The sequence below is a fragment of the Paramisgurnus dabryanus genome, chromosome 24 (assembly GCF_030506205.2).
Source record: "Paramisgurnus dabryanus chromosome 24, PD_genome_1.1, whole genome shotgun sequence".
Taxonomy (NCBI): domain Eukaryota; kingdom Metazoa; phylum Chordata; class Actinopteri; order Cypriniformes; family Cobitidae; genus Paramisgurnus; species Paramisgurnus dabryanus.
This window is the reverse complement of record NC_133360.1, coordinates 29,419,410-29,431,608: the sequence shown is the minus strand read 5'-3', so window position 1 is coordinate 29,431,608 and position 12,199 is coordinate 29,419,410. Positions and strand designations below refer to the sequence as shown.

At 37.1% G+C, this 12,199-nt stretch overlaps 1 protein-coding gene across 2 annotated transcripts in view; it reads left to right on the top strand.

Moving 5' to 3' along the window:
- Nucleotides 1-12,199, top strand: part of grm7 (glutamate metabotropic receptor 7) — a 189,091-nt gene that overhangs the window by 78,704 nt on the left and 98,188 nt on the right. For both annotated transcript variants that reach the window (XM_065259835.1, XM_065259836.1), the window contains exons 3-4: nucleotides 11,446-11,581; nucleotides 11,961-12,115. In XM_065259835.1, the coding sequence (XP_065115907.1) occupies nucleotides 11,446-11,581; nucleotides 11,961-12,115 (291 nt within the window). The remainder of the gene's footprint in view (nucleotides 1-11,445; nucleotides 11,582-11,960; nucleotides 12,116-12,199) is intronic.

Below are 12,199 nucleotides of genomic sequence, written 5' to 3'. Positions count from 1 at the left end.
TCTGTGTATGATATGTTAAGGTAAGATCACCAAGAGAAACTTAAGATTGTTTTTCCAAAGGCTCGAGGTGCAAAAACAAAAAATCCAGGGATACAATTTAATATGATGACATCTTGCAGTGACACACCTGTCAAATCGGCAAAAAACGTGCACATGTACTGTAATATTATTTTTATTTACTACGTCCAAAATTTAAAAAAAAAATGTATATGTCAATCCGAAAATGCATTTTTGTTGTCTGCTCTGAGTTGAACTGCTTGGGTATCATTGGGTGCTTGTCACATTTCTCAAAGCAAATGTTGTAAATGTCATAGATCCTGGAAGTTGAAATGATATACAAACCACTCCAGCATCTCCATCCATTTACCAGCTACATAAAAACAGACGAAATCAAGTTAGCAAGAACAAATAGCTTATTTCTTTTTGCTTTTCTCTTCTCAGTGGTCTCTCAGATGGTCTAACCCTTCTGAGTAACACAAACTAACTTCTTAATATCAGTTGTAGGATGATTTAGATAGGGAGTACTTCACTAAGAATGCACCAAATATTCAAACACAATCTGGGGTGTATTTCCCGTACAACATCGCGATTCCTGATTTTATATTTCCTTTGGTGTGCTCAAGCCGTGCTGGCAAAGTTAATCGATCAGCTTGGTCATCTTTCTGGATCAGGTTCGGGCATGTATTGACGAGGTAGTAAAGATGATATTAACTCCTGTTTTATTGCATTGGGAGCTGATCTTCCAAATATGTTAAGGAGCGTCACCTTTCTGCCTAAAGTGTACACTTTACAATATATTGCAGCTCACGGTTTGATTGGTGGTGGTTTGTAAACAGGATTTTGTTGGAAGACTTTCTGCTGAAATGGCAAAGTTGTTGCATATTTGCAAATGTACTGACTTGAATTTTGATGCGCCGCATATGCACCCATATGATTGGGATTTAAGAGCTTTGTTGAAGCATAAGATTTCAACTTTTACATTTATGCATTTGGCAAAAAAAAACATTTTAATAGTATGTGTGTTTCCTGGGAATCGAACCCATATGCTTTTTTACTGCTAATGCAACTTACATTTCAGAAACCGTTTTAGAAACTGTATTGGTTGAACTTTCTTCAACTTATTTCTTTTGTTTTCCACTATAGAAAGAAAGTCATACTGGTTCGAACTGACATTAGGATTGCTTTCCTGGGTGAAATATTTATTTTAATTTACTGTCGAATTGTATGCGCCGTTCTGGCTTGTTGGGAAACAAACCCATGCAGGTTAATACAAAGTCCCTCCAATAAGATAGATTGGTCCGATGATCACAGCTGACAAAGTCTACAGGCTCTGCCATAACAAATTGTCTTTATGAAGGTACAGTTTGGCCACAGAAGTGTTTTGTAGGTCAGCTTTATAAATGCAATGCTAAGTTTCCCATGCATTACAATATTACAGAGAAAGAAAACAACACTTTGAAAGAAAAATGGAAAAGAACATTTTGTATCTGTAATGATGAAGATACTGAAGGTGAACCCTCTTAAGATGGAAGACAAGGGGACGATAAATTATATTAGGCTCTTCGCCCGCAGACTCGCAATGATTTTCCTTTGTTACATATTCAATAGAGATTAATTGCAGCCACATGCAAACAACTTTCCCCCAAGCCACAAATCAACATAACGCGCTATGCAAGGCCATCCCAGCCGACGCTGATATCTTGATTGGTTACACCGCCTTACAAATACACAAATGAGACGCTGTTGGGGCATCTTATTGGATTTTTACCGGCTGATATTGAGTTTTTAAGTCCACATGATGGAGAGCGTCTTGGCCCGCTGAGTGACACGTTGAATCGCACTGCAATTTTAATTACAACCTTGAAGTTTGAGTTACCTGCTGCAGCCGGATCGCTCATCCGTGCGAGGATCTCAAGGCCGGCCTTGTAAGTTTTGATGGTCTGTGTGTAATTTTTAGATTTAGTGGTCCAGGAATGAAGTCATATTTCAGACCATAGGCCTGGCTGGGGAACAGACATGAATTAACTTGAAAATGATTACCTAGATCAATATTTTGTCATTCATAATACCCATAGATTTTCACCATTCATCCTTGGACGGCTGTCAGCGAGGCAGAGGGCCAAGATTGGTAATAACTAGACTTTTTATGTGATTTGTTACAGTCATGCACACACTGCTTTAGGTGTAACCCCCTTGCAATGGACTGTCATTGGGGGTCTTATTGATAGAGATGGCCTTGATGGAGTTCATCAGCCAAAAAAATCATAATGGTGCTAAATTTCATGTGCTTTATAGAATTACACTAAGGGCAGTCTATATAGTTCATACATTTATACTTATGTATTTGGCAGATGCTTTTATCCAAAGTGACTTGCATTTTGTATCAGTATGCTTGTTCCCTGGGTTCAAACCCTTGACCTTTTGCGCTGCTAAGGCAATGCTCTATCCTTGAGCTATACAGGAACATAATTTCACGACTTGTGACCTTGTTTGCTCAGTGGCCTCGTTTGTCTGTGATATAAAGCAATGGAACATCATTAACATTGACCAATCAGAATACAGGACCAAACATCATTCAGGTCCATTTTATTTCTCATCTTCCCAATTTTAAATCTGTGGGTAAAATCAGGTTTTTATGGTTGTTTATATCTCTATGTGGTGTTTTTATATGTTTTAAGACAAGCCATGCACAAATTCATCATTCAACACCATTGCTGAGTATTTTGTCTATAAAATTAGAGACTTATTCACAAATCACATTGGTTTCCAACACAAACATGCAACCAATCATATCAACACATTTGAACGTGTGGATCAGCAGTTTGAGTTATAGATATATTATATTTTACATATATATAGTCCAAAGTGGTGCGAAAGAGTGAAGGCTGGGACTAATTTGCATATTCATATCTATGGTCTGAACTGTGCAATTGAGTGGAGTTGGGGGCTAGTTTGCATATTCATAAAATATTCATATACATATACTAAATGAGGCAAGGGGGTAGCGTTACATTCAAGCTCTTTTAAAGCATGAAGAAATGACTGTGACGGTAAAACTTTTACATAAGCTATTATGATGTTCAAAGATGAGTTTTAATTGATAAAAGTCTTGACTACAGGAAAAATTCAAATATGTCCCAGCCAAAGCCAATCCTCCCTATACGCAGGGCATGCAAGCTGCGTAGGGCCCCGAATCACTAGCAAGTGACAACTGGTGACATCGTGTTGTAAGAGGTATTTGAAAGCATAACAAGCAGTCTTATCTCATGATACTTTAATTCCAGTTTTCAATCAGTCTTTGCAGCTACGCATGCAGTTGACACGCCTATCGACATGCATCTTGATATACAAAATAAATCATCATGCATGCAAAATAAAAGTGATTTTGTGCATAATATATGTGACCAGTCACGGAAAGTAGGGACACAAGTCGGATCTGGGCATTTTGAGTTATTCACAGATTCTGAAAGTGCAGTTTCTAAGCTTTCCAACGATGTGTAACACATGGAAATCTGATAAGATTTGGAGAAGTTGTGGCCATTTGAATATAGGAACTCAGAAATACTCAAACCGAGAAAATCGAGACGAAAGGGACTCTTCTTTTCAGCTGGGGGAGACAATAGGGCTCATTTACATCTCATTTAGCTAAGCCATGCCCCCTGTAAAACCCTTTTTGAGATGTTCTAGCATCATATGTAGTATTTTATGACCAAATGACAACCCGCAAAAATAAACATGACTCTTTTACCTTTGTGGGGATCACAAGTCGAATCCAGTCTGTTTCAGATTATCCAATGACCATTATTTGTCCACAAATGCATATAATCCGTGAAATATAGATTGTTTACATCAGATTTCGCATGAATGTCTGGTAATACAATATAATATATAATCTGAAGACTATTTAAATCGTAACATGTAAGGCTATATGAGCTTACACTTCGTTAAACACATGAACCCGCCTTCAAAGTTTGTATTTAAAATAGGGAAGTAGTATAATAGATCATCCAAACAGCGCCGTCGAAAACGTGACATCCTTTAGAGAGGTTACCAATGGCTCGCTCGTTCCTCCATCAGCCAATGACTTCATGGAAAATATTGATAGACAAAACATGTAGCCAATTATATGAAGAATACAACGATATCTGTGTAACTTCTGTGTGTTTGGACTCATGCTGCGCTGCAAGAACTGACATACAGATGACGTCAAAGTACCGCGAGAGCGAGTCGAAATTAAACTACTCCGTAAGATTTCTTGAAGAGCTCTCGCGGTACTTTGACGTCTTCCGACTGCGGCGCCGCATAAAGTCAGTGACGCGGCTGACGTACGATGCGGCTGACTGTTATTTGTTCCGCCCCAGCTTCTTTTATTTTTCTTTTGTTTTGTGCGCCCGAGCTTTACAGTCTGGGGAGACGCAGGCTATAAGTTTGAAAAAAAAAAAAAAAACTTAGCAAACATATCTGAGGAACAGGGCAGCGCGTCACTTCAGTCACGTGACTTCACGCTCGAGCCGGAAGAGAAGACAATGCTGAATAAAGTCGTAATTCTGCTATTTTTGGACCAAACTGTATTTTCGATGCATCAACACAATCTTACTGACCCACTGATGTCACATGGACTACTTTGATGATGTTTTTATTAACTTTCTGGACATGGAAACCATACATAGATTTTCAATGAAGGGGAAAGCTCTCGGACTAAATCTAACGATAAAACATCTTAAACTGTGTTCCGAAGATGAACGGAGGTCTTCCGAGTTTAGAACGACATAAGGGTGAGTCATTACTTACATTATTTTCATTTTTGGGCGAACTATCCTTATTTAGTAGTCACGCTGTTCCCTTTGGGGGCGGAGGCGAAAACACAAGCTTATACAGTATGTAAATATACACACAGACAATGACGCCCCCCGCTGCACGCTAGAATCTCCGGAAAAACAAGCCTATTTTAACCGCAAAATGTACGCTTTTAAATATACAAAAACTGCTATCTCAAACATGGAGAGGCTTCTTCGTGATCTCAACTAACAGATTCTGCAATAAAACGAAAATCACAAATTTCGAAAAAAAAACTTTGTTTCTCATTTTCTCGAAACTTGTGCTGCCGACTTGAGTCCCTGGTTTCCGTGACGGGTCACATATTTGTGTGTACTGTGTGTAATTATTAAGTATATTTAATCACAAACACATACATATATTTATTTCAGAATTTTTATTTATATATCATTTTAAATGTATATATAATATAGAATATATAAAAACATAAATTAATATATATATATATAATTACACACAGCACAGACTCATATATTAGGCCAAAAATCACTTTTATGTTGTATGCAATTAATCGCGATTCATCTTTGCCCAGCACTAGTCAGAGTAATGTTCACATGGCAAAAATGCAGTAAGGGGCATGTCTAACCAGCATTATTGCCAGATTCTATTGGGGTAAAGACGTGTTTGTTTAAGTGTTTTAAAATATCAACATTGGCTTTCAGAGATCATGCACCCCGCCTTTAAGCAGAGACAGTGAATAGGTTTGTATGAACATGACAGGGCCCCCTCACAAAGTTGCTTAGGGCCCCTAGAAGTCCAGAATCGGCTCTGGTCCCAGGAGACATATTCACATTACAAGTTTCTGACACACATACAGTAGATGAGGTTTATTGAATAAAGGCACAGCACAACCATGAACATACAGAAATAACAGAAATGTCAGCGACGCCCGGACCACACAGATAAAATCTATGGGTAATGGACTTTTTTAGGGGATTAGTGCGGAATCGATGCGTGTAAGTGAAATCCAGTCAGCTCATTCGCCGTTCTCATTCATGCAACAGATTAACTCTAATTTTGGGGTTTAATCGCTTCAATTCCCTTTTATCATGCAGAAATGCTTATTAACTTTCAGTGGTCCATCTCACTTTGTGTTCGCACATGGCTTAGTACAGCAAAGTGCAAAGGTCATGGGTTTGATCCTAAGGAACACACATACTGTTTAAATGCATTTTGGATGAAAGTGTATGCCAAATATTTATTTATACCACCCATACGAGAAGATTGTGAAACCCACTTCTACATGATTGTGTGCGTTAAGAGCAGGTTATTACAATTCGCTGTCATATAAAAAAAGTGCCCAGAGAAAACATTATTGCTTTTTAATAGCTCAGACCTAAATTAGTTTTTTTACTAATTAGCTTACCTCCAAATGAATATTCTGTCATAATTTATTCACCCTCGTGTCTTTTTAAACCAGTAAGACTTTCTTTCGTCTGCTGAACAAGAAAGAAGATCATTTAAAGAATATCAGGTTGGGTGAATGCAGTACACTGGTAATGCGTTACGACTCACTTAAAAGTTTTAATAAACCACTCAAGGGTGTTATAGCAAGAAAATAGATGAGGCTGCTCATTTACCACGTACTCGCTTTTGTAATAAAACACACAAAATTTCAATATTGAATTTCAAAGAAATTAAAGTGAAGTGAAAACAATGCACAGTGTGATAATAAAAAAGATTACAGTCTCAAATGTGAAAAGAAATGAACACACATGCATTTATGTCTGGACAAATATAAGACTTCTGTATGGGTCGTTAAATTTTTTAGATCTCTGAAACATTTACCAGGATCTTCTCAGAAGAAACATCTCATGGAAACACAACTAAGATATTCAAGAGATCCTACATGTGATTGATGTTTCCTGTCAACAGATGCCCTTTGAGAAAATCATTTCCACAAAATCCCTTCACATGGAGCACAAGCAAACCCGTACATCACTCAGCTCTGATTTCCGCCGTAAATCCGCCTGCCGCCGAGCATCTGATTGCGTGTTTATGGCATGAGCCTCATTTTTATGTTTCATTTAAACAGACCTCTCCGCACTCGTGAAACATAAATTACCCTGTAATGACGAGAAGTGTCTTGAATCTCAAACATTTATTTCTCTGAGTGTCTCTGATGACTGTTGAAGCACCGCCACGAAAAGACGAGACATCAACGGTCTCCAAAGAGCCAATTACCAGAAGCTGTTCATCAAAACCATCTTCTATTCACCTTATTTACCAGATGATGTGCAAGACTTTTCGTAATGAGAACAAAAAATGTGTTTATTGAAGAAATAAAACAGTCGTGTTACATTTATGCTCAGTTAGAACCGATAAACACATCTGAAAATACAAAGTTTGTTGGTCAGAACTTTTAATAATGTTAAGAAAGCAGCCATGCATTTTGAAGTGTATGACGCCTGGTGAACAAAAGATCCTTGTGACTGTAAAAACTAAAAGACCGCAAATCCTAAAATTTCGTCCTGGTTTTTGTCTTATAAAAGACGGGATAGAAAAGTCTTGGATCCAAAGAAACAAAGAAATGTTGGTAACTCTTTATAATAAGTTTTTAGTTCATGTTAGCTAATGCATTTACTATTACTACATTAACAAATACATTATGACCTAAAGGTGCAGTGTGTACATTTGAATAGGATCTCTTTACAGAAATGCAATAAAATATACATAACTATAAGCTGCGGACTGAGCCGCTGGTTGCGATTTCTTTGCGATCTCATCGCTAGATGCCACTAAAATCTACACATAGCACCTTTAAAACTTTAAAGGGGATATTTACAAAACATGGTTTACCAAAACTAAGTTACTGGGTTGATCTTTATCACATTTTCTGGCACTGGGGACCCAATTATAGCACTTAAACATTAATAAAGTCCGATTTTCATGATTTGTCCCTTTTAAATGAATTGAGTTTCACTATTACTAAGTCACTAGTAGCAAATTTGTGACATTGCCTATGTTAACTTTTTTCTACAAATTGTTACATTTTATTGTTTTGTTTTTTAAATGCAAGATGCTCATCATCCTCAAAATATCGTGCTTGGATATCATGGATCATCAAATAGTTAGACACAGGTTGTTACAGTTTTCTCATTCTTTCGTTTTCTCATTTTCCAGATCACTCAAAGCAAAGTTTCTCTCACCACTGAGCATGAGCATTGAAATAAATTTTCTGAAAAAAACAATCTGACATGAAGCTGGCATGGAGTCATTACACAATAATTTCAGCATGAAATAGACTAGATGATAATGGAGTGGATTGAAAGCTGTGTATTGTTTGGAAACACACTATTGGTTTTGTATTTTTAAGTACTACATTTTTGGATATTTGGATCATAATTTGTATTTCTTATTGGATGGACTTTGCTGGTAGTTGATTTGGGAGTTTGTTATACGGATCTAACAATCTCATGAGGATGACGCTTGGATCAAACAGGGTTTTCTTTGGAAAGAAAGTCATTACGTCTTGAAGTTTGCTACGGATTACAGTGGTCATCTTGGACAGTAAAGGGTTAGAAATTTGATCCAGGTCAATCCTTTGGAGTCTATTGCACACAACTTACAGGTGACATCTGACTTTAAGGATGCGAGGAACAGTACAGACTGTGAGAAATATCAGTCCCTCTTCTAAACGTGGATGACATTATCATATATTTTCACTTTTGTCTTCCAGCTTTGATGGCAACTCCTAAATGGGAGGAAAGCTTAAATCTAATAGCGTCCAGTGAATATCATACGGCTTTCTTTTAAATTGATCTGACCCTTTAAGTTTACTGTCATTTTTTGATTTTGCAGATATGATGTTTGTATACACATATATTTTTATTGGTATGTACAGGCATGTGCATTGCATTTTTTACTATGACTCAATGAGAGTATAAATGCACAACTATCTGTTTTATGGGCGGTTTATATTTTGCGTCATTTGTGCGCGCAAATAGATATTTTTTTTTTGTATACGCTGGGCCAGCGTGCTCAAATAGAAAGCGACACGTTGCAATTTTTTTCAATGTACTTTTAAATGTTTTTATGATTTATAAAATCTAAAGTTATAACTGTTTGCATTTGGCATTTAGTAAATGCAATGAACTAACACGAAAAAGTGTTTTGAAATTAACTAACTAAATGCTAGAAAACAAATACATTGTTAGTTTATCTGGATTTACTAAAGGAATTAACAAATACAACCTTAATGAAAGTGTTACCGATACTGTAAAACACACTATTGCAGATCACTAAACTAAGATTTTCAATGTTAAAACATAAGGGTGTATGGGCAAATAAAACAGGCAATTTTTTATTTTATTTTAGGGTTTAATGCACAATGCATTGAACAAATAAAGGATGCTATTTCAAAATTGTGCCCACTGGGATATTTTAGGGCTAAAATTTGTGATGAATCATAAGAATGCCTTTAAGGCTCACCAACAAAGGAAGAGATTCGCAAACAATGGCCGGATTACATTTGAATGATTTCATGGCACGCTGTATAGTTGGAAAATTTCAAGGCCAAATCCTCTTTAGTGATTCACGCTCCATATATTGTCAGCATGCGTTGTGTATTTTCCAAGCCGTGTAGCTATGAATCCCATAGCTAAGAGGGATTTAATTATAATTGGTGTCTGCAGGCTCTGTCCATGTCAATTTAGTGCGAGTCTTGACACTCGGTGACATGCTTCTGGAAGACTATAATTGGTCAGTTAACATTAGTTGACAGATCAGTTAACTTACATTAACTCAACTTGAAAGGCCGGAAACTTCAGATTTTAGGTTTCTTTTTATGGTATCTGTCTAATCTGATGGTGCAACTACTGCAGATAATAACATCTAGCATTTTGTGTTGCAGTTTCAGTCATGTCAGCATATAAAATCTTTTTTTATAATCTGCAAGTGCAGTATAACATAATTGCATGTATGCATTTCATACTCGACTCATTTTGTGCACTACATACATTAATTTTTGCAGATGCAAAACACTCTGGTGTCTGACATGTTTTCTGTAAATGAACATTTTTATAAGGGCACTTCATCTGCTGAACATGATTGAAACAAATATCAGGTTGGGTGAATGCAGTACAATGGTAATACATTACGACTCACGGTTTAATGAACCAATTTACCAAGTACTCGGTTTTGTCAGTAGTTGCCTTATTTTCACAAATGTCACTTTAGTCAAATGTGGTAAATTCTAATGAAATAACTGTCTTTTGCAGCAAAACCCTCTATGTGCATGCAAATCTCCACTTTTTAAAGAGTCTCCAGTCACTCTCTTTTCTGAATAAAGGCTCAAAAAATAAATAAATAAATAAACTTGCAGGTTGACATTTGAAATCCAACATATATGTTAATATTTTGTGCACTTAGAGGATTTTGCTGAAAAATGTATGTGCTTTTTAATGGATTCAGCCAACAAAGCTATATTTTTGAATGGCCTGAGGCCGGAAATATGCCATTTCCAAGTGAAAATATTTGATGAATGTATAATACGTGCCAAGAGTGTTCGGTCAATATAATCTCATTTTTGATGTAGGTGTGATTTATCGACTTTTGCATCTGGATATTTTCTTTATAATTTCGTGTGTTTTTGCTTATTTCTACTAATATAATGTAGGACTGCTTTGCCAAAATGCAAAATGTTGCATCTCAAAAAGATTTAAAACACAATCAGTTATCTGAAATGGATAGCTGAAATAAACCAGATTTTCAGATTTCTACAAACCTGATTCCATACATTTATGTAACAAAAGCTATGCTTTATCTCCCTCATTATTCCGGCTTGTACTGTATGTTTAATCTAGATTTCATTATTGTACTCATATTGTATGTCATTAATGGCCTGTCCTCATGAATACATCAGATAATGTAAAATATTTATAGGGTTAAGTGGGATGAATGAATAACCAGAGAGGAGCACGGATGTGGGGTCATTGAGACAAGATGTGAAGTTATGCCAAAATCAATGATCCTCTTTCCAGAAAAGCAAGTGTGTTGAAGCAACTTATACAAACTGTAAAGGGTTTACTTCACTCAACTGTCCCTTTTTATCACATTTCCAATGCTTTCATTCCACACTCATAAAAACTTCACTCCGGGGAAGCAGGCATGGGCTCGGATATTGATGCTGGCCGAACAATAAATCTCCAGGGGGATTTCAAGTCATCATTAACCTGCAAAATATAAATAGCTGGAGCTGTATTTCACTTTTACTTGCAGCTGTGAATCAGGTTTTTTGAGAAATAAGTGAATCTGTGTAGTGGTTCCCAAACAGCACACCTCTCTTTATAAGCATAAGCCCAAAAATTGGATACCCAAATCTCTTTGATCTGCATACATTATCTTGCTTTTTTTTGTGGTAATGACAAATAGCTGATAATAAATGTTGATGTATCCAGCAAGGACATATTTTAGAACATTTTCAATTTGCAAGTGAGTGACATTTTCCATTAACGCCTGATTTACACCCATGAATCGTTCATGGCTTTCGACATATCCTAACACTTTTCCCATGGGAGCGTCATCCAAGGTGTTCGCTGCGTGATATTGTTCCAAAATTTGAGAAAGTACTTCATCTCATCGTAACGCTGTCTCCTTAACTTTCTCCAGGTGGAATCTGCATTGCTCAGTCTCTGAAGATCCCGCACGACCACAAGCAGGCCGATTTTGACAAGATCATCAAGCAGCTGCTGGAGACGCGTCACGCCCGGGCCGTCATTATTTTCGCCCACGACGAAGACATCCGGTGAGCTGTTGACTACCTTGCCAGATGCGCAAAAGGGAAACTGTAAATAAATTAAATGTTAATCCAATGAATTGCTCCCTTTTGCCAAAAATAAAAACGTAAAAGTTACTGATGACAACTAATCGATGCTCCACTGGGCAGGGATGCTATTACTTAGATAAAACCCAAGGGTTCACTTTAGGGCTTTATATCTTGTTTGCTGTGTAAGCCCGTTCGCAAGGTGTATCGATTAATGTCATCAGAATACCATCAATCGGCAAACTGATTCAAAATTCCTATTTTGTATTTCATGCACTGATGCAAGCCAACATCTCCTCTTGAAGGGTAACAGTGGGCTTTAGTGTCAATATAATGATTTTATGTGTGGGAATGTTCGCAGGGGGATCCTTAACGCCAGCAAAAGAGCAGATCAAGTGGGTCATTTCCTTTGGATTGGGTCGGATAGCTGGGGAGCCAAATACAGCCCCATTCAAGGCCTGGAAGATGCCGCTGTCGGTGCCGTCACCATCCTGCCAAAAAGAGCAACTGTTGTTGGTGAGATTTATTCTGGGTTTTTTAAATGGAGACAATTAGGATTAGGATCCATTGTGAAGTGCATGGACAGATTAACCAGTGAGT